Source organism: Aythya ferina (assembly GCF_964211825.1).
Source record: "Aythya ferina genome assembly, chromosome: 7".
Lineage (NCBI taxonomy): Eukaryota > Metazoa > Chordata > Aves > Anseriformes > Anatidae > Aythya > Aythya ferina.
The window spans coordinates 37,907,507-37,934,807 of NC_140302.1; the positions used below are offsets into that span (position 1 = coordinate 37,907,507).

The 27,301-nt window shown below is 49.7% G+C and overlaps 1 protein-coding gene across 7 annotated transcripts; it reads left to right on the top strand.

The window, feature by feature from the left end:
* Window positions 1-1,681: 1,681 nt before the first annotated feature.
* On the top strand, window positions 1,682-22,951 carry LOC311439364 (uncharacterized protein). 7 transcript variants are annotated; one of them, XM_084524951.1, is made up of 28 exons: window positions 1,682-1,732; window positions 1,832-1,898; window positions 1,983-2,211; window positions 2,321-2,456; window positions 2,896-2,987; window positions 6,485-6,545; window positions 6,706-6,756; window positions 6,887-6,946; window positions 7,470-7,559; window positions 8,049-8,305; window positions 8,441-8,493; window positions 8,844-8,898; window positions 10,206-10,317; window positions 10,422-10,490; window positions 10,569-10,621; window positions 10,722-10,768; window positions 10,859-11,000; window positions 11,800-11,891; window positions 13,954-14,250; window positions 17,800-17,860; window positions 18,021-18,071; window positions 18,202-18,285; window positions 18,817-18,882; window positions 18,971-19,163; window positions 20,156-20,263; window positions 20,383-20,432; window positions 20,826-20,919; window positions 21,835-22,951. In XM_084524951.1, the coding sequence occupies exons 10-15, from the start codon at window positions 8,284-8,286 to the stop codon at window positions 10,585-10,587; spliced, it is 330 nt and encodes a 109-aa protein (XP_084381077.1). In that variant the 5' UTR covers window positions 1,682-1,732; window positions 1,832-1,898; window positions 1,983-2,211; window positions 2,321-2,456; window positions 2,896-2,987; window positions 6,485-6,545; window positions 6,706-6,756; window positions 6,887-6,946; window positions 7,470-7,559; window positions 8,049-8,283; the 3' UTR covers window positions 10,588-10,621; window positions 10,722-10,768; window positions 10,859-11,000; window positions 11,800-11,891; window positions 13,954-14,250; window positions 17,800-17,860; window positions 18,021-18,071; window positions 18,202-18,285; window positions 18,817-18,882; window positions 18,971-19,163; window positions 20,156-20,263; window positions 20,383-20,432; window positions 20,826-20,919; window positions 21,835-22,951. The 7 variants fall into 7 exon arrangements, 1 of the variants encoding a protein (XP_084381077.1); XR_014694677.1 differs by lacking the exons at window positions 1,682-1,732; window positions 1,832-1,898; window positions 1,983-2,211; ... (14 more) ...; window positions 11,800-11,891; window positions 13,954-14,250 and adding an exon at window positions 17,336-17,358 and having other exon boundaries at window positions 18,021-18,103; window positions 18,971-19,065; XR_014694678.1 differs by lacking the exons at window positions 1,682-1,732; window positions 1,832-1,898; window positions 1,983-2,211; ... (14 more) ...; window positions 11,800-11,891; window positions 13,954-14,250 and adding an exon at window positions 17,338-17,358 and having other exon boundaries at window positions 18,971-19,065.
* The last annotated feature ends 4,350 nt before the right edge of the window (window positions 22,952-27,301 follow it).

Consider the following 27,301-nt stretch of genomic DNA (forward strand, 5'->3'; position numbering starts at 1 on the left):
GAGGCCATGTTGGGTGCCCAGAGCATACCGGGAAATGTAGTTCTGGGACTCCGGACTTCCGGGAGGCCATGTTGGGTGCCCAGAGCATACCGGGAAATGTAGTTCTCGGACTCCGGACTTCCGGGAGGCCATGTTGGGTGCCCAGAGCATACTGGGAAATGAAGTTCTCGGACTCCGGACTTCCGGGAGGCCATGTTGTGTGCCCAGAGCATACCGGGAAATGTAGTTCTCGGACTTCGGACTTCCGGGAGGCCATGTTGGGTGCCCGGAGCATGCCGGGAAATGTAGTTCTCAGAAACTAGGGTTGGGGTTAGGGGCTAGGGCTGGGGCTAGGGTTAGGGTTTAGGGTGAGGGTTGGGGTTACGGTTAGGGCTAGTGAATGCTGGTTCTGTGTTTACAGATGGGAATGAGCGTGCTTAAACTAATTCCAGTTCAGAAAGTTTCAGTTACTTGCTTGGTGATACTGTCAGTTCAATATTAAAAGCTGCAGCAAAAGCACAGGGATTTTTGCTTTGTCTGCTCTCTGCATGCTTTTGAGATAAAGCAGATTAAAAAAAAATAAAAAAGAAAGAAACAAACAAAAAAACATCACAGCTGCTGCTGTGCCTGCTCTCTTCCTACTTTCTTGTGCTTTGCCCCTCCCCTTTACCACGTGACTGGGTTTGGGTGCTGGGTGGGGCCAAAAGGTATATGAGCCCCAGGCATAGCATCAGAGAGCTCATTCTGCCTGGGCTGCTCCTTGGAGTAAGTGCTTTGTTTTTCTGTCAGTCAGTTGCGGGGTTATTTAGGCAGGCTGAAGTCTATGGATTTCTGGATTTTAAGTGCTTGGAATTCACTTAATAGAGGAATATTTAGTGAAGGTTGCTGGCTCACTGTTTTTTGGGATGGTGGGATACACTCTTGTTTTTGAGCTGTATTTTAATCTGTAGATGAATCAACCCACTTGTGTAACTCTCCTGAGGACTAAAACCAGCTTGATCACATGCTACAAGAGGCTCAACCACGTAGTTGCAGTATTACCAAGAGACTGAGCAGGTTCAGCTTTTTCATCTGCAAAGGGTAAGTCTGTGGCTACCTCTGTTGGGGCTCTTGTGCGTTCGTGGCCTTTTGGCTTTTGTTGACTTCAGGGTGTTTGTTTATTTATTTATTTTTTTTTCTAGCTCTGGTCTCTGTATTTGAGTTTTCTGCAAGGAGCTGCACTGTTTGCGTGTCCATTGTGGATGTGGCCTTCTCTATTTGTTTCTTGTTGCTCAGGGCATAGGCACGGAAACTTGAATGAGGCACGAGGGAGAGTGGATGTCTGTGGGGACTCTGAGTTTTTTGGTGGACTGTGTTAGTCTGCTTCTAGAAAAAACCCAGTTCTCTTGTCTGCACTCTGCATGCTGTTGAGCTAAGCCATATAAATAAGTAAAGAAACCATAGCTACTGCTCCTCATCTTTCTGTTTTTTTTTTTTTTTTTTTTTTTTTTTTTTTTTTTTTGTACTTTCCCAGGTGATTGTCTTCCGTTTCCAGGTGGGACCAAATGGTAACTCAATTGCAGGTATGCCATCAGAGAGCTCCTTCAGCCTGGGTTGCTCTTTTGGGTAGGTGCTTTGTTTTTCCTTCAGTCAGTTGCAGGGTTCTTTAGGTGGGTCAGAGTCTATGGACTGATGCGTTTTCAAGTAGAAACCGGTACTGAAAGCTGAAACACAGTGTACAATGCGGGACTTGACCAGAGCTGCTTTTGGCAAGGTGAGCAATGAACAGATGTAGCAGGTACTTTAGTGGTGCAGTTGTCACTGCAGTTACTTAACTACACAAAATACAGTAAAAATCCTGTTTATATTTCAGGGGTGTTGTAGCTGGCTTAAGAGAGCAGATGGAAGCATCTTCCTTGAGGGCAGGTGAGGGGGCCGAGGTAAGGGAGCAGATGAGAGTAACTGTCCTAGCTGTGCTGTGTCTTTGGATGCTGCTTCAGCCTATGCTTTTCTTTGTTTCACAGGTTTCTCGCACAGGCTCAGAGGGGCCAAGCTGCACTCTGAAGAGCAGCATGAGAAGGGCGGGCTGTTTGCTGGATTGGAGCAGAACTGCCAAGTAGCACAAGGTGACAGCGAAGGGTATCCATCTTGCTTTGCAGGTGCCATGGCAGGCTCTCCACAGAAGTGGTTAAGGATTTGAGAAGAGGTTGCAGATCATCAAGGAGCGACACGTGCAGGGATGGCTTGAAAACGGTATGGCTGCTTTCTGTTCTGTTTATCAGGTGTCCCAGGCAATGTGGGCTGTGATGTTAGTGTTTAGAATCGGAACAAAGCAGGTGCTGATGGCAGTCTTCCTTGGTAGGCAAAGAGGTGCCTGAAGCCCTGTCCTGTGCAGCCTGAGCACTCCTCGCTGAGGATGAAGCTTGCTTTCCAGCAGTTCCCAAAACTGCGTTGAATCTGAAATGCTGCGTCTGTGTTTGGTTTGCGGTTGTACCTTGGTAAGTGTAGGGATGGGTTTTAATTCAGTGCAGCGGAGGGCTTGGCCCCTGTGTCCTGTAGTGTGTTTTAACACATCAGCATAGCCTTTTGGTTCTCAGCCTACTCAATTAAGTGATTTTTCCTGCGAGTGGAAAGGATTTTTTTGTTTGTTTATTGGCGTGTAATCTATTCTGCTCCTAGTTTTTTCTTTCTACGTAAATAAAAGATGGAGCTAATTCCAGATGGAAAAAAAAATCAGTTACTTGCTTTGTTGTTTTGTCCTTTCAATATTCAAAGCTGCAGCAAAAGCATGGGGATTGTTGCTTCTAGAAAGACCCCAGTTCTCCTGTCTGCACTCTGCATGCTGTTGAGCTAAGCCATATAAAGAAGTTTAAAACACCACAGCTGCTGCTCCTCCTCATTCTGCTTTTTTTGTGCTTTCCCCCTGCACTTTCCCAGGTGATTGGCTTCAGGTTCTAAGTGGTACCTAATGGTAACTGAGTTGCAGGTGTGCCATCAGAGAGCTCCTTCTGCCTGGGCTGCTCTTTGAGGTAAGTGCTTTGTTTTTCCTTCAGTTGTTTGCAGGGTTCTTTAGGTGGGTCAGAGTTTATGAACTGATGCATTTTCAAGTAGAAACTGGTACTCCTATCTTTTTGAGGTGGCAGCTAGTAGGATCTGTCATAGTAAAGCAATCTAGTAGTAGGTGCCTGTATTGCACGCAGCTCTTCCTCAGGTGAGTAGTTATTACAGCAGTTTTACGGATAGTATGGCGATGTTATTTTGTGTGTTTGCTTTGTGGTTCTGGGTCCCTTATGATTTTTGCAGAATTACGGGGCTTTTAGAGAGTCTTTGCCTGTATGTCAAATATTATCAAAGGCAAAACCTTGCTGTTGAAGTGATGGAGCAGGGTTTAGGAGAAATGTATGATGGAGGCTCCCTGTGGGAGCATGTATCTGGAAATGGCAGCAGTGGGCATGTAAGGGGTAGTCTTTTTCAGGTTTAGGGACAGTTTGTTATATTTCTGGAGCTTTTGCCTGTGTGTTTGCTGTCTGTTGAGTCCTTAGACCTTGCAGCCCTCTAGTCCTGATGTCCTTGAATTGACATCTTAGAAGTATGTTTATGAGGGGTTTCCAGGTAGTTGTTCTTGGGAAACAGTGGGGTAATACCTCTTGACCGCATAAGTGCAGTAGTGCCGAGAGAGTGAGCAGGCTCACCTTCTAGATCTCTAAAGCATAAGTCTGTTGGGGCCCATTTCGGCGCGGCGCCGCCCGGGCCCATTTCGGCGCGGCGCCGCCCGGGCCCATTTCGGCGCGGCGCCGCCCGGGCCCATTTCGGCGCGGCGCCGCCCGGGCCCATTTCGGCGCGGCGCCGCCCGGGCCCATTTCGGCGCGGCGCCGCCCGGGCCCATTTCGGCGCGGCGCCGCCCGGGCCCATTTCGGCGCGGCGCCGCCCGGGCCCATTTCGGCGCGGCGCCGCCCGGGCCCATTTCGGCGCGGCGCCGCCCGGGCCCATTTCGGCGCGGCGCCGCCCGGGCCCATTTCGGCGCGGCGCCGCCCGGGCCCATTTCGGCGCGGCGCCGCCCGGGCCCATTTCGGCGCGGCGCCGCCCGGGCCCATTTCGGCGCGGCGCCGCCCGGGCCCATTTCGGCGCGGCGCCGCCCGGGCCCATTTCGGCGCGGCGCCGCCCGGGCCCATTTCGGCGCGGCGCCGCCCGGGCCCATTTCGGCGCGGCGCCGCCCGGGCCCATTTCGGCGCGGCGCCGCCCGGGCCCATTTCGGCGCGGCGCCGCCCGGGCCCATTTCGGCGCGGCGCCGCCCGGGCCCATTTCGGCGCGGCGCCGCCCGGGCCCATTTCGGCGCGGCGCCGCCCGGGCCCATTTCGGCGCGGCGCCGCCCGGGCCCATTTCGGCGCGGCGCCGCCCGGGCCCATTTCGGCGCGGCGCCGCCCGGGCCCATTTCGGCGCGGCGCCGCCCGGGCCCATTTCGGCGCGGCGCCGCCCGGGCCCATTTCGGCGCGGCGCCGCCCGGGCCCATTTCGGCGCGGCGCCGCCCGGGCCCATTTCGGCGCGGCGCCGCCCGGGCCCATTTCGGCGCGGCGCCGCCCGGGCCCATTTCGGCGCGGCGCCGCCCGGGCCCATTTCGGCGCGGCGCCGCCCGGGCCCATTTCGGCGCGGCGCCGCCCGGGCCCATTTCGGCGCGGCGCCGCCCGGGCCCATTTCGGCGCGGCGCCGCCCGGGCCCATTTCGGCGCGGCGCCGCCCGGGCCCATTTCGGCGCGGCGCCGCCCGGGCCCATTTCGGCGCGGCGCCGCCCGGGCCCATTTCGGCGCGGCGCCGCCCGGGCCCATTTCGGCGCGGCGCCGCCCGGGCCCATTTCGGCGCGGCGCCGCCCGGGCCCATTTCGGCGCGGCGCCGCCCGGGCCCATTTCGGCGCGGCGCCGCCCGGGCCCATTTCGGCGCGGCGCCGCCCGGGCCCATTTCGGCGCGGCGCCGCCCGGGCCCATTTCGGCGCGGCGCCGCCCGGGCCCATTTCGGCGCGGCGCCGCCCGGGCCCATTTCGGCGCGGCGCCGCCCGGGCCCATTTCGGCGCGGCGCCGCCCGGGCCCATTTCGGCGCGGCGCCGCCCGGGCCCATTTCGGCGCGGCGCCGCCCGGGCCCATTTCGGCGCGGCGCCGCCCGGGCCCATTTCGGCGCGGCGCCGCCCGGGCCCATTTCTTAGTTGGAGCTACTGAGCAGGTGAGTTAAAGGAACCAGGAACAGAGAGGTATTGCACAACTGTGTGTTGCATCAGTAGTAGTGAGAATTGTGCAGGAGGTGGGTATCAGGTCTGGCATGCTAGTGAATGCTGGTTCTCTGTTTTTGCAAGTGATAATGAAGATGTTTGACGTGATTCCATTTGAAAAAGTTCCAGTTACTTGACTGGTCGTGTTGTCCTTTAAATATTAAAAGCTGCAGCAAAAGCGTGGGTATTGTTGCTTCTAGAAACACCCCAGGTCTCTTGTCTGCTCTCTGCATGTTGTTCAGGTAAAGCAGATTTAAAAAAAAAAACAACAACAAAACAAACAAACGAAAAAAAAACACACAAGAAATGAAAGCCTGCTTCTGCTGTTCCTGCTCTGCTCCTACTTCCTTGTGCTTTGTCCCTCCCCTTTACAATGTGATTGGGTTTGGGTGCTGGGCTGGGCTAAAAGGTATATGAGCCCCAGGCATGGCATCAGAGAGCTCCTTCTGCCTGGGCTGTTCTTTGGGTCAAGTGTTTTGTTTTTCTTTCAGTCAGTTGCAGGGTTCTCTAGGCAGGCTGGAGTCTATGGATTTCAGGATTTTTAAGTGCTTGGAATTCACTTAATAGAGGGGTATTTAGTAGAGGTTGGTGGCTCACTTTTCTTTTTTTTTTTTTTTTTTTTTTTGGATGGTGGGATGCTCTTCTGTTTTTGAGCTTTATTTTAATCTCTAGATGTATGAAGCTACTTGTGTAATTTTCCAGAGGAGTAAAACCAGCTTCATTTCATGCTACGTGTGGCTTGGCAGTGTAAATGCAGCATTACCAAGAGCCTGAGCAGGGTTGTTTCAGAGTCTGCTCTTTCCTCTGCAAAGGGTATGTCTGTGATTACCCCTGTTGGGGCTGCTGTGCGTGCATGTCTCTTTTGCCTTTATGGATCTCTTTTTTTTTTTTTTTTTTTGTGTGTGTGTGTTCTGAGTTTTTGGGTTTTTTGAGGGGTAAATAGTGTGTGTGCGCTGAGCGTGGTTGGCAATAGGAGGTGGGGAGCTGCTCAGGACTGGTAGTTTTGTTTTCTTGGGGTGTGCGGCAGCCTTCCTGTGAGATGCGACTGATTGTTGGGTGGGAACGTTCCAGTTTGTGTGTCTTAGCCATTGTAGCTTGTGTAGTGTGTGTTGTGTGGCCCGGGCAGAGTTTGCTGTGGCTCTGTGAGCGAAGAATCTGAGTTAGAGCTGTTGAGCAGCTGAAGTACCGGAGCTGGGAAGAGAGATGTATTGTAGCAGGTACGCTGTGGCTGTGAGTTGCCTCAAAGTGTGCGTTTCTCTTTTCCCTACAGGTGCTTTGTGCAGTCGTGGACAGGGAATGGAAATGCTCATGTCACGAAGCTCTGAGGGAAGGTGAGTGTTGTCAGCCTGGTTATCCCTTATCTGAAGCGAAGGGAAGACGCTCAGGTGTTTCCCTGTGAGGGTCTGAGGTGAGGCTGTTTGGGATAGAGGAGCAGTGTGGCAGGTGTGTGCTTGCAAGCACAGTGGTCATTGTGTCCTTTTGTTTTCCCAGGTGGCATGGGTGATGCTGGCCGCTCCTTTCAAGGTTGGACCTAATTTGCAGGTACAGAGGCAAGTGGCCTGCTGTTTTGAAAGGATAAAACTCAAGATGGGGTCCCTTTTGTTGTTGAGGGATGGGTGCTACTGCTGACAGCTGAATGTTTATCTTCTGCCTGTGTTTTTCCTTTGTTCAGGGTGAAATGCAGTGTGCAGTGCAGGACGTCTTGACCCGAGCTGCCTCTGCAGTGACTCTGGTGCATGATGAGCAGAAGTAACTGTTGTTTTTGGGGTGCGGTTGTCACTGCAGTTATTTTCCTACATCCAATAGAGTAAAATTCCAGTTTGCCTTTTAGAGGTGCTATAAGTAGGTAAAGAGAACAGATGGAAGCGTGTGCCACGTGGGGTAGGCAAGCGGCTGAGATACAGGAGGGGAGGAGAGTATGTGATTTTTTCGTGGGGGTGGAATGGAATTAATTTTGTTGGTGTATAATGTGTTCTGCTCCTAGATTTGTCTTTCTTTGTAAATAAAAGTTTGAGCTAATTCCAGGTAAAAAAGTTCCAGGTACTTTCTGGGCCATATTGTCCGTTTAATATTCAAAGCTGCAGCAACAGCATGGGGATTATTGCTTCTAGAAACACCCCAGTTCTCTTGTTTGCACTCTGCATGTTGTTCATGTAAAGCAGATCTTAAAAAAAGCAAACAAAAAAATAAAAACCAGCTGCTGCTGCTCCTGCTCTCTTTCTACTTCCTTTTGCTTTGTCCCTCCCCTTTTCCAGGTGATTTGGTTTGGGTGCTGGGCGGGACCAAAAGGTATATGAGCCCCAAGTATGCCATAAGAGTTAATTCTGCCTGGGCTGCTCTTTAGGGTAAGTGTTTTGATTTTCCTTCAGTCAGTTGCAGGGTTCTCTAGGCAGGCTGGAGTCTATGGGTTTCTGGATTTCTAAGTCCTTGGAATTCACTTAATAGAGGGATATTTAGTAGAAGCTGCTGGCTCACTTTTTTTTGGGGTGCTGGGATTTGCTCCTGGTTTTGAGCTATGTTTTAATCTCTAGATGAATCAACCCACTTGTGTAACTCTCCAAAGGACTAAAACCAGCTTCATTACATACTACAAGAGGTTTGACCACATTGGTGCAGTATTACCAAGAGACTAAGCAGGGTCACCTTTTTCGTCTGCAAAGATTGTCTGTGATTACCCCTGCCGGGGCTGCTATGCATGGCCATCTGGCATTTTTGGACTTCAGGGTGTTTTTTTTATTTGTCTAGCTCTTGTCTCTGTGTTTGAGTTCTCTGCAAGGACCTGCACTGTTTGCTTGTCCATTGTGGTTGTGACCTTCTCTCTTTGTTTCTTGTAGCTCAGGGCATAGGCATGGGAACTTGAACGAAGCATGAGGGTGAGTGGACAGCAGTGGGGGCCCTGAATTGTTCGGTGGACTGTGTTAGTCTGCTTCACATGTCGGGCTGGCTTCGCAAGTGCCTTGCGACAGCAGAGTACATCTCCTGCCACGTTTCTGAGATGTGCCAGACGTCAGCAGTTCTAGTTCCTGAAATGCTGGAGATGCTCGGAGCACAAGAGGAGCTGGGAGCGCGATGCATCTCCTTGGGATGTTAGGTGAGCATAGCGGTGGTACTGGGTTGGAGCACGTGGCTCTGTGGCTTCTTGGCTGTTGCAGTAGGGGAGGAAAGGAGTGGGTATAGACTGTTTTGTGGATTGTCACATTTTTCTGTTCTTTCTCCTTGGACTAAGCCGTGACTTTGGCTCGGCACACTGAATGGAAGCTTGAAGCCTGGATCGGGAAGGTGAGTGGAGAAAAGTTGGAAAACGGGTATTGTTTTTGGTGTAGCAGTCTATTGGTGCACCTCTGGGTGACTCCTCTTTTCCTGTTACGAAGAAGGTCCTGGGAACATCCTAGCTGGCCTCTGTGGTCCACACTGAGGAAGGATTTTGAGCCCTGAGAACTAAGTTGAGGGAGAAATACTGTATGTTGGGGAGTGGTTGGCAGAGGGAGGTGGGGAGTTGTCTAAAGGTTGTCTATCTGATTTCAGTAGCAGAGCAGGTCAGTTGTCTACTGTTTTGTTTCTGAGGAGGGTGTTTCACTGGAAGAAGTTTGGCCTGTGTGCTGGTGCCTAATGGTACTTTATTTCTGCAGGTGAAGAGGAGCCTTGTGCCTGAAGCAGTGTCCTGGCTAGCCTTTGTGTTCCTTGGTGAGGATGAAACCTGCCTCCCAGCATTCCCAAGCTAAGTTGGGGGGAAAGTGCTTTGTTTGAGTTGGGGTTGTGAATGCACCCATAGGGCGAGGGTCTGTGCTTTTAAGTCATTGCTTTGGATAGGGCCTTTCAGGATTGATCAGGTCAGGCAGAGAGATTATGTGTGGGAAGTTCTGTCACATACAGCGTGAGCACGTGCAAGGCAGGGCAGTCCCAGCTTGTCATCTGTGTTCTGTGTTGTGTGTGCTGTACTGTACTGTTGCTCTTGGTGCTTGGCTGGCCCTGGGGAAGCCATCCTGAGGGTATTCAACATTTGACCTCCTCGGAATATTGCTGATGTTCATTCAATTGGGAGCTGAGCACCTCTTGTCTTGCAATGGGAGCTTAAAGGAATCGCTTCTGTGCGTGTAATAGTTTTTTGTATCAAACGTTTCCTGATATGATCAACATCTGTTATGCGCTCCTCATGTCTTGAGATCCGCATTGCCTTCTTCCACTGGGCAGACAAGACGGGCAACTTGGTAGCCACACCAAAGGTCCTAAATGCTTGTTTCATCATCGTAGGGCTGATGTGAGCACTTCTTGTCTTGCAGTCACTGCTTGGAGTGCAGATCTCTTTCAGGTCTTGTGCATGATATTTGGTTTGAGATCACATATGTTTCCATCCTTGCTCTTGCAGAAGTCATCTGGGCCGTATCAATAGCTCTTGCTTGGGAATTGATTTCCTAAGCGTCGTCTTATGGGGTTTTCAGTCCCCATCCTTCTGGTCTCTTGTCTTGAAGGCAGGTTTTTTAGGCCTCCATCATCCCAGTTCTTGCAGTTGCTTGCAGTCGCATATGGTGACATTTGAGTCTCTCTTATGGTCTGATACAGAGCACCTATTCTGACTTGCTGTTGCCATAGGGCTTTCCTCTGGGGGTCACCTTTTCTTGCGCCTTGTGTTGTGTGTTTTGTTTGTAGTGTTTGTGGCGTGCCTGTGTGTGTATGTGTTTGGTCTGGAGCTGTCCTGCCTGGCAGTTAGTGATGACAGCTAACGTGGCAGTGCATGGGTGTATTAATACATTGTTGGGACTGTTTTGGCAAAGATATCCGGTCTGCCTCTGGGCATGTACTGAAGGGCAGCTGGCACAGTCATCTCTGTGGTGTTTGGCAGATGTGGAGGTGGGAGAGTATATCTGCTTGTGAGCAGCTGCTCGCGTAGTGCTTGAATAGTTCTGGAGGAGAGTTCTGTTGTTGAATCGTCAAAGCTTGCAGATGTGGACTTTTTTCTTTTTCTTTTTTTTTTTTTTTTTTTTTTTTGCAAGCCTTAGATAAACCTCAGGAGGAACCAGCCAAAGGAAAGAACGCCTTTCGGAATTGTCAAGCTCTCATTCGGCAGCTCAGTGTACTGGCTTGGTCTACTTCTGAGGTGCTGAGGCAAGTTGTCCACACTTTTGAAACGATAATGTTGTAAACGGGGTCCCTTGTGTTGTTGAGGGATGGGTACTACTACTGGCAGCTGAATGATTATCTTGTGACAGTTTTCATTTGATAAAGCTGAAACGCAGTGTACAGCCTGGGACGTCACACCCAGAGCTGCCTCTGGCAAGGTGAGTGAGGAACAGATGCAGCAGTTGTTGTGTTGCAGGTCTCACTGTTAGTGTAAGCATCCCCTCTTTGTCTTTTAGAGGTGGTGTAGCTGTTTGAAGAGGTTAAATGGAATCATCTGCCTCAGGGGCAGGTAAGTGGGCAGAGGTAAGGCAGCAGATGAGAGCAACTGTCCTAGCTGTGCTGTGGCTTTGGATGCTGCCTCGGCCTATGCTTTTCTTTTTGTTTCACAGGTGTCTCGCACAGGCTCAAAGGAGCAAACTGCACTCTGAAGAGCTGTGTAAGAAGAGGAGCTGGTCATAAGCTGGATTGGAGCAGAACTGCCAAGTAGCACAAGGTGACTGCGAAGGGTATCCATCTTGCTTTGCAGGTGCCGTGGCAGGCTCTCCACAGAATTGGCTGAGGATGTGAGATAGGGCCAGAGAGCGTCAAGGAGCGGCACGTGCAGGGATGGTTTCCAAGCGCTGCGGTGGCTTTCTCTTCTTCCCATGGGGGGCAGGCAAGCGGCTGAGGTACATAAGGGGATGAGAGTAACTGTCCCAAGGGTGCTGTGGCTTTTGCTGCTGCGGTTGCTTTGTCTCCTGTTTATGAGGTGCCACAGACAAGGTGGGCTGAGATAGCCTTTAGAGTAGGAGGAAAGCAGGTCACTGGAATGCTGCGTGGTTCCCGAGAAAGGTGTTGTGTAAGAAAAAGGTTGTCTGGTGTGGCAGTTCCTGATGTCAATCATCTGTGGTAGGCAAAGAGGTGCCCGAAGCCCTGTCCTGTGTAGCCTGAGCATGCCTCGCTGAGTATGAAGCCTGCTTTCCAGCAGTTCCGAAAACTGTGTTGAAGCTGAAATGCTGCGTCTGTGTTTGGGTTGGGGTTGCACCTTGGTGAGTGTAGGGATGGGTTTTAAGTGGGTGCAGCGGAGGGCCCGGCCCCAGTGTCCTGTAGTGTGTTTTGACCCATCAGCATAGCCTTTTAGTTCTCAGATAGCCTGCTGAAGTAAGTGAGTTTTCCTGTGAGTGGAATGGAATTGAATTCTTCTTTCGGCATGTAATATGTTCTGCTCCTAGATTTTTCTTTCTACATAAATAAAAGTTTGAGTTAATTCCAGCAGGAAAAGCTTCAGTTACTTGCTTGGTGGTAATGTCCTTCCAACATTCAAAGCTGCAGCGAAAGCATGGGGATTGTTGCTTCTAGAAACACCCCAGTTCTCCTGTCTGCTCTCCGCCTGCTGTTGAGCTAAGCCTTATAAGTAAGTTAATAAAACCACAGCTGCTGCTCCTCCTCTTTCTGCTTTTTTTGTGCTTTCCCACTGCACTTTCCCAGGTGATTGGCTTCAGGTTCCAGGTTGGACCTAATAGTAACCGAGTTGCAGGTATGCCAACAGAGAGCTCCTTCTGCCTGGGCTGCTCTTTGGGGTAAGTGCTTTGTTTTTCCTTCAGTCAGTTGCAGGGTTCTTTAGGTGGGTCAGAGTCTATGGACTGATGCATTTTCAAGTAGAAACCAGTACGCATGTCTTTTTGAGGTGGTAACTGGTAGGATCTGTCATAGTAAAGCAATCTAGTAGTAGGTGCCTGTATTGCACGCAGCTCTTCCTCAGGTGAGTAGTTATTACAGCAGTTTTACGGATAGTATGGCGATGTTATTTTGTGTGTTTGCTTTGTGGTTCTGGGTCCCTTATGATTTTTGCAGAATTACGGGGCTTTTTGTGAGTCTTTGCCTCTATGTCAAATCTTATCAAAGTCACAACCTTGGTGGCAAAGTGATGGAGCAGGGTTTAGGAGAAATGTATGATGGAGGCTCCCTGTGTGAGCATGTATCTGAAAATGGCAGCAGTGGGCATATAAGCAGTGGTCTTTCTCAGGGTTAGGGGTGGTTTGTTATATTTCTGGAGCTTTTGCCTGTGTGTTTGCTGTCTGTCGAGTCTTTAGACCATAAAGCCTTCTAGGCTTTATGTGCATGGAATTCACATATTTGAGGTATGTTTATGCGGGGTTGCCAGGTACGTTGTTTTTGGGAAACCGTGGGGTACGGTTTCTTGACTGCATAAGTGCAGTACTGCCAAGAGACTGAGCAGGGTCACCTTCTTCATCACTGAAGAATAAGTCTGTTTGGGCCCATTTCGGCGCGGCGCCGCCCGGGCCCATTTCGGCGCGGCGCCGCCCGGGCCCATTTCGGCGCGGCGCCGCCCGGGCCCATTTCGGCGCGGCGCCGCCCGGGCCCATTTCGGCGCGGCGCCGCCCGGGCCCATTTCGGCGCGGCGCCGCCCGGGCCCATTTCGGCGCGGCGCCGCCCGGGCCCATTTCGGCGCGGCGCCGCCCGGGCCCATTTCGGCGCGGCGCCGCCCGGGCCCATTTCGGCGCGGCGCCGCCCGGGCCCATTTCGGCGCGGCGCCGCCCGGGCCCATTTCGGCGCGGCGCCGCCCGGGCCCATTTCGGCGCGGCGCCGCCCGGGCCCATTTCGGCGCGGCGCCGCCCGGGCCCATTTCGGCGCGGCGCCGCCCGGGCCCATTTCGGCGCGGCGCCGCCCGGGCCCATTTCGGCGCGGCGCCGCCCGGGCCCATTTCGGCGCGGCGCCGCCCGGGCCCATTTCGGCGCGGCGCCGCCCGGGCCCATTTCGGCGCGGCGCCGCCCGGGCCCATTTCGGCGCGGCGCCGCCCGGGCCCATTTCGGCGCGGCGCCGCCCGGGCCCATTTCGGCGCGGCGCCGCCCGGGCCCATTTCGGCGCGGCGCCGCCCGGGCCCATTTCGGCGCGGCGCCGCCCGGGCCCATTTCGGCGCGGCGCCGCCCGGGCCCATTTCGGCGCGGCGCCGCCCGGGCCCATTTCGGCGCGGCGCCGCCCGGGCCCATTTCGGCGCGGCGCCGCCCGGGCCCATTTCGGCGCGGCGCCGCCCGGGCCCATTTCGGCGCGGCGCCGCCCGGGCCCATTTCGGCGCGGCGCCGCCCGGGCCCATTTCGGCGCGGCGCCGCCCGGGCCCATTTCGGCGCGGCGCCGCCCGGGCCCATTTCGGCGCGGCGCCGCCCGGGCCCATTTCGGCGCGGCGCCGCCCGGGCCCATTTCGGCGCGGCGCCGCCCGGGCCCATTTCGGCGCGGCGCCGCCCGGGCCCATTTTCTCAGTTGGAGCTACTGAGCAGGTGAGATAAAGGAGCTGGGAACAGAGAGGTATTGCACAACTGTATGTTGCATTAGTAGTAGCGAGCATTGTGCAGGAGGTGGGTATTAGCTCTGGTGTAGAGGGATGGTTAACTGAGATAGGTCACATAGACATAAAACAGCTGAATCTTCACGAGTTGAACAAACATCGCACACAGCTTGTCTGAGCCAATCAGACACAATGACACAATATCCGTTGGCGGTTTGGGAAAGTACCAACTGTTATTTCGGTCGAAAGGATGAGGAAGAAGCTGATAAGATAAGGACGTAGGGGGACCAATCATGAGCTTAACTTTTGTAATATGTATGAGCTAATTATATGTTAAGGAATAAAAGGCGTCTGAGCTATCCAATAAATCGAAGCTTGCTGATCACTCATATTGAGTGTCCCTGTCTTCCTTCTGTCGACAACAAATGGCGCCCGAAGACGGACCCCGCTGGCGGTGAACCTGCGAGCCACGGATCGACGGAATAAGGGAAGGAAACAGGTCCTGCAATGCAGCTCAGGAGGTGGAAGGGATGAAAATGCTAAATCCTCGCACCCGGGAGCACCTATAGAGGGTCCCGCCGGCCACGCGTCGCCGAGGTCTTGCAAAGGCTGCAACAGTGCTGACGTAAACAAAGGTATGGAGAGGCAAGCGACGTATGATCTGTTCAAGTGCTTTTTAGAAAAGCGGAGCACGCAGGGGTATAGACTGTAAAAAGGAATTGCGGAGGGACGCGGAAAAAGGAATTGCGGAGGGACTTGGGAAATTGAAGTAATCGCGGTGCGATGCGGGACATCCGAGATCGGGTTGCAACAGTAGACCAGAGGCATCAGTGGACAACGACAGCGGACCCTCACTGTGTGGCGAGTCGGCACAGAGCAGAGGGGTGGACATCAGGACCCTGCAGACTGTCTGACGTAACCATGGAAGCAGCGGCGGCTGTGCTGCTTCTCTCTGGCATTCATTTTGTAAGAGGTTTATCTTGCAATGCAAAAAAGACTATTCGTCCCCAGATCGGTGTTATAACTATGTTTCTGGATAAGATTCCATGGGGTTGCCACATTCTATGGATTAGTAATGACGACTTAGCTCTATTGCGGGGCAGGAGTGCAGAGATGCAGATTACACTGCCAAATGACCACTGGCAGACTTGAGGAGACACTGCTCGGCTGCGGGGATCGGCTGCGGCGTGGACGCCCCTAGGTGCACCCTGAGCGTTTTAGCTCGGAGGGGACTCCACTCTCAGCTGCTCACCACAGGAGCAAAGATCTCCTGAAGCTGCAGACAAACAGTATGTTTTCAGCTGCTGGAGGGATACTAACTGGAGTGTTAATAATTGTATGTGTTATTCTTAAATGTCCAGGTATTTTGTGTTGAAAGTATTTGTGTAAGGGTAAGGTTTTAAAACAAAGTGTTGCAAGTCACTTCACGAGGAACACAATGAGAGGCAATACTTGTTTGTTTGGTTATGATTCTAAATTATATTGGCAGCACGTATTGTTTGCTTATCATTCTAAATTATATTCTTGTGGTATGATTGAGGTTGTGGTATGATTGAGATTGAGATGTGCCAGAGGCCTCTGGGTGTGCAATTGTGCTGTGTGTGTGCGAGTGTGCTATGTACTGTGTTAGTGAGAGCGTGCTTATTGCCATAGTGCAGGTTGCCATAGTGCAGGCTGAAATCATAGGAAATTAGTGCCGGCAAAAAAATCATAGGAAAATGAAGGACGAAGTAGCCCTAGATTCATTACAGGGCTTTTTAGAAAAACAGGGAGTTGATTGTAAGCAACTAGCAGGACTAGTTGCGATCGGTCGAGCAAAATCATATTTCACAAGCATGGAGTCAAGGACTGGGGGCTTTGGGAGCTGAAGCAAAATTTAATAACAATCCGATGTGGAATAATGACACTGCAAAGGCTCTGCCACCTGGCATGTCTTTGATTTGCGGGGATCGTGCATGGCAAGGAATACCTGCCAACGCGTTTGGGGGTCCATGTTATCTAGGGTGACTCACATTGTTCGCCCCGGACTTACACAGTCTCCGTAACCAGAGCTTGTCGCAGAGATCCAAATGAGCTCTTAAGACTTTAGGTTCTGACTGTGACGATGGTGTAGAATTATGGGGCGCTGCTGAGAGAATATTTGCTTCATTAGTTCCAGCAGTGGGAACTGCACATGCTTTGGCTAGCATTAATAAGCTTGCTTGTTGGGCTGTTAAGCAATCAAATGTAACAACTGAAATTATTACCGAAATGGCACAAGATATGGATAGCCTTAGGCATGTTGTGTTACAAAATAGGGCTGCAATTGATTTTTTGCTTTTAGCGCAAGGACATGGATGTGAAGATTTTGAAGGAATGTGTTGTTTCAATCTTTCAGATCATGGTCGATCGATTCATGACCAGTTGAAATGGTTGATGGAGCACACAAAGAAAATTACAGTACAACCTAGTTGGCTTGACAATTCGTTGCAGTCCATCTTTGGGGGTCTGTCTAACTGGTTAGTGAGTCTAATCAAAGAGGGATTTCGCTTTCTGCTTATAGTTATATTGATAAAAATAGCTGCGCGAATAATTTTTGGTTGCTTAACTAAGAAACTTGAACAATTCACAAAAAAGGTATTAGTAGCCCAAAATAAAAACGGGGGAATTGTAGAGGGATGGTTAACTGAGATAGGTCACGTAGACATAAAACAGCTGAATCTTCACAAGTTGGACAAACCGCACACAACTTGTTTGAGCCAATCACACACAAGGACACAATATCCGTTGGCGGTTTGGGAAAGTACCAACTGTGTTATTTCGGTCGAAAGGATGAGGAAGAAGCTGATAAGATAAGGACGTAGGGGGACCAATCATGAGCTTAACTTTTGTAATATGTATGAGCTAATTATACGTTAAGGAATAAAAGGCGTCTGAGCTATCCAATAAATCGAAGCTTGCTGATCACTCATATTGAGTGTCCCTGTCTTCCTTCTGTCGACAACACTCTGGCATGCTAGTGATTGCTGGTTCTCTGTTTTTGCAAGTGATAATGAACGTGTTTGACGTAATTCCATTTGAAAAAGTTCCAGTTACTTGACTGGTCGTGTTGTTATTTCAATATTAAAAGCTGTAGCAAAAGCATGGGGATTGTTGCTTCTAGAAACACCCCAGGTCTCTTGTCTGTTCTCTGCATGATGTTCAGGTAAAGCAGATTTAAAAAAAAAAAACACACAAATAAACAAAAAAAAAACAAAACAAAACAAAAAAAAACAGCTACTGCTGCTCCTGCTCTGCTCCTACTTCCTTGTGCTTTGTCCCTCCCCTTTTCCAGGTGATAGGGTTTGGATATTGGGCGGGGCCAAATGGTATATGAGCCCCAGGCATGACATCAGAGAGCTCCTTCTGCCTGGGCTGCTCTTTGGGGTAAGTGTTTTGTTTTCCTTCAGTCAGTTGCAGGGTTCTCTAGGCAGGCTGGAGTCTATGGATTTCTGGATTTCTAAGTGCTTGGAATTCACTTAACAGAGGAATATTTAGTAGAGGTTGCTGGCTCTTTTTTTTTTTTTTTTTTTTTTTTGATGGTGGGATGCTCTTCTGTTTTTGAGTTATATTTTAATCTCTAGATGTATAAACCTACTTGTGTAATTTTCCAGAGAAGCAAAGCCAGCTTCATTTCATGCTACATGTGGCTTGGCAGTGTAGATGCAGCATTACCAAGAGCCTGAGCAGGGTTGTTTCAGAGTCTGCTCTTTCCTCTGCAAAGGGTAAGTCTGTGATTACCTCTGCTGGGGCCGCTGTGCGTGCACATCTTGGCATTTATGGATCTCAGGTGTTTTTTTTTTGTGTGTGTATGTTCTAAGGTTTTGGTTTTTTGAGGGGCAAATAGTGTGTGCGCTGAGCTTGGTTGGCAGGAGGAGGTAGGGAGCTGCTCAGGACTGGTAGGTTTGGTTTCTCAGAGTGTGCGGCAGCCTTCCTATGCGATGCGACTGATTGTTGGGTGGGAATGTTCCAGCTTGTGTGTCTTAGCCATTGTAGCTTGTGTAGTGTGTGTTGTGTGGTCCAGGTAGAGTTTGCTGTGGCGCTGTGAGCGAAGAATCTCAGAGCTGGTGAGCAGCTGAAGTACTGGAGCTGGGAAGAGAGAGGTATTGCAGCAGGTATGCTGTAGCTCTGAGGTACCTCAGTGTGTGTTTCTCTTGTGTCTGCAGGTCCTTTGTGCAGTCGCGGACAGGGAAGGGAAATCCTCGTGTCACGAAGCTCTGAGGGAAGGTGAGTGTTGTCAGCCTGGTCATCCCTTATCTGAAGTGAAGGGAAGACGCTCAGGTGTTTCCCTGTGAGGGTCCGAGGTGAGGTTGTTTGGGATAGAGGAGCAGTGTGGCAGGTGTGTGCTCGCAAGAAGAGTGGTCATTTTGTCCTTTTGTGTTCCCAGGTGGTGTGGGTGATGCTGGCCGCTCCTTTCAAGCTTGGACCTAATTTGCAGGTACAGAGGCAAGTGGCCTGCTGTTTTGAAAGGTTAAAACTAAAGATGGGGTCCCTTTTGTTGTTGAGGGATGGGTGCTACTGCTGTCAGCTGAATGTTTATCTTCTGCCTGTCTTTCTCCTTTGTTGAGGCTGAAATGCAGTGTGCAGTACACAGTGCAGGACATCTTGACCCGAGCTGCCTCTGCAGTGACTCTGGTGCGTGATGAGCAGAGGTAACTTGTTTTTGGGGCGCGGTTGTCACTGCAGTTATTTTCCTACATCCAATAGAGTAAAATTCCAGTTTGCCTTTTAGAGGTGCTATAAGTGAGTAAAGGGAACAGATGGAAGCATGTGCCACGTGGGGCAGGCAAGCGGCTGAGGTACAGGAGGGGATGAGAGTATGTGATTTTTTTCTGGGGATGAAATGGAATTAATTTTGTTGGTGTATAATGTGTTCTGCTCCTAGATTTTTCTTTCAATGTAAATAACAGTTTGAGCTAATTCCAGTTAAGAAAGTTCCAGTTACTTGCTGGGTCGTATTGTCCTTTTAATATTCAAAGCTGCAGCAAAAGCGTGGGGATTGTTGCTTCTAGATACACCCCAGTTCTCTTGTTTGCACTCTGCATGCTGTTGAGCTAAAGCAGACTAAAAAATAAATAAATACAGGAAACACACACACACAAAAAAACATTAACAAAAAAAAAAACCACCATTGGCTGACTTCTTGTGAATGCAACGATCATTTAATCCCTTTGTTTTCCCAGGTGGTGTGGATGACACTGGCTGCACTGTTGGAGCTTGGACTCAGAGAGGAACACGTGAGCACAATTGTATGTTGCATCAGTAGTGGTCAGCATTGTGGAGAAGGTGAGCAATGGGGCCGGCGTCCTACTGAATGCTGGTACTCTGTTTTTGCAGCTGATGATGAGCCTGGCAATTGACTAAGATGACAATCAGTGCCTGTGCGTTTCTTGAAGCGGAGGGACTTTACCATGCAGCAATCTGAGAGCTAAGTTGGGAGGCACCTAGTATTTGCATATCTGGGGTGACTAATGGGAGGTGGGAGTCAGAGCAGCATGGAGCCAGCTGGCTGACTAGACTTGGTTCCACGGTGAGGGTGGCTCAGGCTGGGTCACGTTCAGGCTGCTTGCGGCTGGGTCACCAGGCTAATAGAAGAAGCGGGATTATTTTGTAGAGTGAGTGCATGCGCCAGGCAGGACAGTTTCCTTCTGTTTGTCTGTCTTGTGTTGCTTCTGCAATGTCTGTTCTGTGCTTCTCGGGTCTTGATATCCACATTTCCTTTTTCCACTGGACTGACTAGACAGGCGACTTGGTAGTGGTGCTGAAGGGCCTCAATGCATGTTTTGTCATCATGACTCTGATCTGAGCACTTCTTGTGTTGCAGTCACTGCTTAAAGAGCAGGTCTGTTTCAGGTCTTGTGCATCATATTCGGTTTGAGATCGCGTCTGTTTCCATCCTCACTCTTGCAGAAGTCATCTGGGCCGCATCAGGAGCTCTTGTTGGGAATTGATTTCCTAAGCGTCGTCTTATGGGGTTTTCAGTCCCCATCCTTCTGGTCTCTTGTCTTGAAGGCAGGCTTTTTAGGCCTCCATCATCCCAGTTCTGGCAGTTGCTTCCAGTCGCGTGTCGTGACATTTGAGTCTCCTCTAGGGTCTGGTGCAGAGCACCTGTTCTGACTTGCTGTTGCCATAGGGCTTCCCTCCGGGGGTCACTTTTTCTTGCGCCTTGTGTTGTGTGTTTTGTTTGTAGTGTTTGTGGCGTGGCTGTGTGTGTATGTGTTTGGTCTGGAGCTGTCCTGCCTGGCAGTTAGTGATTAATGTGGCAGTGCATGGGTGTACTAATACATTGTCTGGACTGTTTTGGCAAAGGCATCTGGTCTGCCTCTGGGCATGTACTGAAGGGCAGCTGGCACAGTCATCTCTGTGGTGTTTGGCAGATGTGGAGGTGGGAGAGTATATCTGCTTGTGAGCAGCTGCTCGCATAAGTGCTTGAACGGTGTGCTTGAGGAGGTCTTTTGAATCTTGAAAGGTTACAGATATGGGGTTTTGAAATGTTTATTCTTATTTCTTTCCTGTCCCCAGTAGAGTGTAAAGCTTTAGAACCTGTCACAGGAAAGAGCTCCTTCTGGAACTGTTCAGCACTGGGTAGGCAGCTCAGTGACAGGCTTGATCTACTTCTGAGGTGCTGAGGTAAGGGGGCTGCTGTATTGAAACGATAATTTGTAAATGGGGTCCCTGCTGTTGTTGAGGGATGGGTTCTAATGCTGGCAGCTGAATGATTATATTGTGACTGTTTTCATTTGTTAAAGCTGCAACACAGTGTACAACGTGGGACTTGAGCATAGCTGCTTTCGGCAAGGTGAGCGATGAACAGATGTAGCAGGTACTTTAGGGGTGCAGTTGTCACTGCAGTTAGTTAACTACACAAAATACAGTAAAAATCCTGTTTATATTTCAGAGGTGTGTTGTAGCTGGCCTAAGAGAGCAGATGGAAGCATCTGCCTCCAGGGCAGGTGAGGGGGCCGAGGTAAGGGAGCAGATGAGAGTAACTGTCCTAGCTGTGCTGTGGCTTTGGATGCTGCTTAGGCCTATGCTTTTCTTTTTGTTTCACAGGTGTGTCGCACAGGCTCAGAGGGGCTAAGCTGCACTCTAAAGAGCAGCACGAGAAGGGCAGGCTGTTTGTGAGCTGGATTGGAGCAGAACTGCCAAGTAGCACAAGGTGACTGCGAAGGGTATCCATCTTGCTTTGCAGGTGCCATGGCAGGCTCTCCACAGAAGCAGTTGAGGATTTGAGAAGAGGTTGCAGATCATCAAGGAGCAACACATGCAGGGATGGCTTGAAAACGGTATGGCTGCTTTCTCTTCTGTTTATCAGGTGTCCCAGGCAATGTGGGCTGTGATGTTAGTCTTTAGAATCTGAACAAAGCAGGTGCTGATGGCTGTCTTCTTTGGTAGGCAAAGAGGTGCCCAAAGCCCTGTCCTGTGTAGCCTGAGCACACCTTGCTGAGGATGAGGTGTCCTTTCTACCAGTTCCCAAAACTGTGTTGAATCTGAAATGCTGCATCTGTGTTTGGGTTGCGGTTGTACCTTGGTGAGTGTAGGGATGGATTTTAAGTGGGTGCAGCGGAGGGCCTGGACCCAGTGTCCTGTAATGTGTTTTAACACATCAGCATAGCCTTTTGGTTCCCAGCTTACTGAGGTAAGTGATTTTTCCTGTGAGTGGAATGAATTGAATTCTTCTTTGGCATGTAATCAGTTCTGCTCCTAGACTTTTCTTTCTATGTAAATAAAAGCTTGAGCTAATTCCAGATGAAAAAAAAAAATTCAGCTACTTGCTTGGTCATTTTGTCCTTTTAATATTCAAAGCTGTAGCAAAAGCATGGGGATTATTGTGGAGGAATGGTTAAGTGAGGTAGGACAGGTGGATGTTGAGCAGTTAGGAGGTCATGGGCTAGGGGAGGTACCGTACTCAACTCATATGAGCCTGGGCACGTGCGCAGCCGGTTGAGAACCAATCAGGCCCAAGGACACGATGCCCTTGTGTGGTTGGGAAAGTCCCTAAGGCGGGACGGTAGCTAAAAGAGGGAGAAACTAACTGACAAGATAGGAAAGTGTTAGCCAATCCTGAGCTTAGTTTTGCAATATGTATGAGTTGATTATGTTCGAACTAGATAAAAGGCGACTGAGCTATCCATTAAAGTTGAAGTTCACTGTTCACTCATATTGGGCGTCTGTGTCTTCCTTCTGTCGACAACAAATAGCGCCCGAACAGGGACCGATCTGAACGGGATTTGGACACTGCTGGCGGTGATCCTGGGCCACGGTTGGATGGAATAAGGGAAGATCCGGTCCTGCAACGCAGCCCAGGAGGTGGAAGGGACAAGAATCCCCTCACCCGCGTTGGGAAGGTGAAAGGGACGTGGAGTCCCCGCACCCGGGAGAGGATCCCGCCGGTCACGCGTCGCCGAGGTCTGAAAGGTGAAAGGGACGAAAACTTGGAGTCCCCGCACCCGCAGCTCGGAAGGTGGAAGGGAGTCCCCGCACCCGGGATGAGCCTATAAAGGGTCCCGCCGGAGAAGCGCCGCCGAGGTCTTTGCAAAGGCTGCAACCGACGTATATAAAGGTATGGAGAGACAAGCGGCGTATGCTTTGCTCGAATGCTTTTTAGAAAAGCGGAGCACTTTAGATATAGACTGCAAAAAGGATTTACCAGGATTATTAGTATATGGAGTAGCGCAGGGTTGTTTTATCAATCCTGATACAGTTTTTGAACAAACAGAGTGGCGTAAATTTGGGGACAAATTGTTTGAAGTTATTAATGAAAATAAGGCTGCTAAAAAATTATTGAAGCCTTGGAGAGCAGTCACTAATGCCTTAGTTATACATCAGGCTGAGCAGAGAGTCGCTACTGCTGCTACAGAGCGACTGGGATTGCCGGGAAGTGTTGGAGCTGGGGATTGCCCACTGCCGCCTTCAGTGAGAACGATAACACTGCCTCAGGGGGCTACGGGGCAGTGGGAGCCTCCCCCCCACCTCAGTCACCGCCACGAGCAGCGCTGCGCTCGGAGTTCCGCGGAATCGAACGGCAGCCGACCCTCACCGTGTGGCGAGTCGGCACAGAGCAGAGGGACGGACATCAGGACCCTGCAGCCTGTCTGACGTAACCATAGAAGCAGCGGCGGCTGTGCTGCTTCTCTCTGGCATTCTTTTTATAAGAGGTTTACCTTGCAATGAAAAAGGGATACTAACTGGAGTGTTATTAATTGTATGTGTTATTCTTAAATGTCCAGGTATTTTGTGTTGAAAGTATTTGTGTAAGGGTAAGGTTTTAAAACAAAGTGTTGCAAGTCACTTCACGAGGAACACAATGAGAGACAATACTTGTTTGTTTGCTTATCATTCTAAATTATATTCTTGTGGTATGATTGAGGTTGTGGTATGATTGAGAGTGAGATGTGCCAGAGGCCTCTGGGTGTGTGAGTGTGCTCTGGGTGTGTGAGTGTGCTGTGTACTGTGTTAGTGAGAGCGCATTTATTGCCATAGTGCAGGCTGAAATCATAGGAAATTAGTACTGGTCGAGCAAAATCATGTTTCACAAGTATGGAGTCATTGTGTGAAGTAGCCACTTGGAGAAACTTAAGGGAACGTACTGTTTAAAACTTTTTGATCGTAATGAGTCAATTCACAAATCCATTACTTTCTTGAAAGAGCATGTGAGAAAGAGTCAATATGGTATCAATCCTTTATATGGTATCAATCCTTTCAATCAATGGTTCACTGATTTGTTTGAAACAATGCATAGATGGTTACTGGGATTAGTCAAAGAGGGATTAAGGATTTTGTTCACTGTGGTGTCAATCATCATTGCATGTAGTATTGTGATAAATGTGGTTAAAGGGTTACTTGCAAAAATGTTATAGAGATTTTGAAGTGGTGCCAGAAACAGGTACCCAGTGGATCTCTGCAAAGTGGACTGAAGCAGCTTTAGAATCTGCACATGCCGAAGACGACCCGGAAGAGGTTCCTGATAATCATTCTGACAATGACGTGGGGTTTGACACCTCGATGACTATCAAGAACAGCCTTCGATCACCATCAAGTGATTAGGTTTAAGTTTGTTACTACTAAGTTGTGTTACTTAGTATTAATTGTGTTACCATTAAGTGCTTACAGTAATTGTAGTGTTATTAGAGTTAAGTTGTATAGTTGTGTTATGTTATGTACCCTTTCAGAACATGCTTGTTTGGGGTCCCGATAGGGGATCCAAAGGAACTGAGTGAAATGTTAGCACCATACTCTGCCCGTATTACTCTGCTTAATGGATCTTTTTCTGACTGTAGAAACTGCACACACTTTGGCTAGCATTAATAAGCTTGCTTGTTGGGCTGTTAAACAGTCAAATGTAACCACACAAGTTCTTTCTGAAATGTCGCAAGACACGGAAAGCCTAAGGCACGCTGTGCTGCAAAATAGGGCCGCTATTGATTTCTTGTTCTTGGCTCAGGGACATGGGTGTGAAGATGTAGAAGGAATGTGTTGCTTTAATCTTTCCGACCATGGTCAGTCAATTCATGACCAGTTGAAATGGTTAAGGGATCATACACAAAAAATTGTAGTACAAGATAGTTGGTTTGAAGGTTGGCTTAAATCTGTTTTTGGGAACATGGGTGGATGGGTTTTGTTAGTTAAAGAGGGACTTTGCTTTCTACTTATAATTATATTGATTATAATTGCTGCATATGTAACCTTTAACTGCCTAACTAAGAACCTAGAGCAACTCACAGAGAAGGTATTTGTAGCACAAAATAAAAATGGGGGAATTGTGGAGGAATGGTTAAGTGAGGTAGGACAGGTGGATGTTGAGCAGTTAGGAGGTCATGGGCTAGGGGAGGTACCGTACTCAACTCATATGAGCCTGGGCACGTGCGCAGCCGGTTGAGAACCAATCAGGCCCAAGGACACGATGCCCTTGTGTGGTTGGGAAAGTCCCTAAGGCGGGACGGTAGCTAAAAGAGGGAGGAACTAACTGACAAGATAGGAAAGTGTTAGCCAATCCTGAGCTTAGTTTTTGCAATATGTATGAGTTGATTATGTTCGAACTAGATAAAAGGCGACCGAGCTATCCATTAAAGTTGAAGTTCACTGTTCACTCATATTGAGCGTCTGTGTCTTCCTTCCGTCGACAACAGATTGTAGCTTCTAGAAACACCCCAGTTCTCATGTCTGCACTCTGCATGCTGTTGAGCTAAGCCATATAAATAAGGTAATAAAACCACAGCAGCTGTTCCTCTTCTTTCTGCTTTTTTTGTGCTTTCCCCCTGCACTTTCCCATGTGATTGGCTTCAGGTTCCAGGTGGGACCTAATAGTAACCGAGTTGCAGGTGTGCCATCAGAGAGCTTCTTCTGCCTGGGCTGCTCTTTGGGGTAAGTGCTTTGTTTTTCCTTCAGTCAGTTGCAGGGTTCTTTAGGTGGGTCAGAGTCTATGGACTGATGCATTTTCAAGTAGAAACCGGTACGCATATCTTTTCGAGGTGGCAACTGGTAGGATCTGTCATAGTAAAGCAATCTAAGTAGTAGGTGCCTGTATTGCACGCAGCTCTTCCTCAGGTGAGTAGTTATTACAGCAGTTTTACGGATAGTATGGCGATGTTATTTTGTGTGTTTGCTTTGTGGTTCTGGGTCCCTTATGATTTTTGCAGAATTTCGGGGCTTTTTGTGAGTCTTTGCCTCTATGTCAAATCTTATCAAAGTCACAACCTTGGTGGCAAAGTGATGGAGCAGGGTTTAGGAGAAATGTATCATCGAAGCGCCCTGTGTGAGCATGTATCTGAAAATGGCAGCAGTGGGCATATAAGCAGTGGTCTTTCTCAGGGTTAGGGGCGGTTTGTTATATTTCTGGAGCTTTTGCCTGTGTGTTTGCTGTCTGTCGAGTCTTTAGACCATAAAGCCTTCTAGGCTTTATGTGCATGGAATTCACATATTTGAGGTATGTTTATGAGGGGTTGCCAGGTACGTTGTTTTTGGGAAACCGTGGGGTACGGTTTCTTGACCGCATAAGTGCAGTAGTGCCAAGAGACTGAGCAGGGTCACCTTCTTCATCACTGAAGAATAAGTCTGTTAGGGCACATTTCAGCGCGGTGCTGCCCGGGCACATTTCTCAGTTGGAGCTACTGAGCAGGTGAGTTAAAGGAACCAGGAACAGAGAGGTATTGCACAATGATATGTTGCATTAGTAGTAGTGAGCGTTGTGCAGGAGGTGGGTATTAGCTCTGGTATGCTAGTGAATGCTGGTTCTCTGTTTTTGCAAGTGATGATGAACCTGTTTGACGTAATTCCATTTGAAAAAGTTCCAGTTACTTGACTGGTTGTGTTGTCCTTTTAATATTAAAAGCTGCAGCAAAAGCATGGGGATTGTTGCTTCTAGAAACACCCCAGGTCTCTTGTCCTCTGCATGTTGTTCAGGTAAAGCAGATTTAAAAAAAAAAGAAAATGAAAATCTGCTGCTCCTGCTCTGCTCCTACTTTCCTGTGCTTTGTCCCTCCCCTTTACAATGTGATTGGGTTTGGGTGCTGGGCAGGGCCAAATGGTATATGAGCCCCAGGCATGGCATCAGAGAGCTCCTTCTGCCTGGGCTGCTCTTTGGGGTAAGTGTTTTGTTTTCCTTCAGTCAGTTGCAGGGTTCTCTAGGCAGGCTGGAGTCTATGGATTTCTGGATTTCTAAGTGCTTGGAATTCACTTAACAGAGGAATATTTAGTAGAGGTTGCTGGCTCACTGTTCTTTGCAATGGTGGGATATGCTTCTGTTTTTTGAGCTATATTTTAATCTCTAGATGTACAAACCTACTTGTGTAATTTTCCAGAGAAGTAAAGCCAGCTTCATTTCATGCTACATGTGGCTTGGCAGTGTAGATGCAGCATTACCAAGAGCCTGAGCAGGGTTGTATCAGAGTCTGCTCTTTCCTCTGCAAAGGGTGAGTCTGTGATTACCTCTGCAGGGACTGCTGTGCGTGCACGTCTTTTTGGCATTTATGGATCTCAGATGTTTTTTTTTTTTTTTTGTGTGTGTGTATGTTCTAAGGTTTTGGTTTCTTGAGGGGCAAATAATGTGTGTGCTGAGCGTGGTTGGCAGGAGGAGGTGGGGAGCTGCTCAGGACTGGTAGGTTTGGTTTCTCAGAGTGTGCGGCAGCCTTCCTGTGCGATGCGACTGATTGTTGAGTCTCTCCTTGGGTCTGATGCAGAGCACCTGTTCTGACTTGCTGTTGCCATAGGGTTTCCCTCTGGGGGGTCACTTTTTCTTGTGCCTTGTGTTGTGTGTTTTGTTTTAGTGTTTGTGGCGTGCCTGTGTGTGTATGTGTTTGGTCTGGAGCTGTCCTGCCTGGCAGTTAGCAATGACAGCTAACGTGGCAGTGCATGGGTGTACTAATACATTGTCCGGACTGTTTTGGCAAAGACATCCAGTCTGCCTCTGGGCACGTGCTGAAGGGCTGCTGTCACAGTATATCTGTTTGCGCACAACTGCTTGTTTACCTCTATTCATTTAATAAATTGTAAAATTTAATTGCAATCCAATTTGGGACCCAGTCATGTATGACAACTGGGGGCTTGTCCGGGAGGGCTTTGGTTCCTGAATTCTTACTTTATCTAGGAGAGGCGCCCCACCATTTGGTGGCTGCTGTTCGAGTCAGGTCGGGACTAATGGCATCTTGAACCTGAATAAAGGTAAGCAAA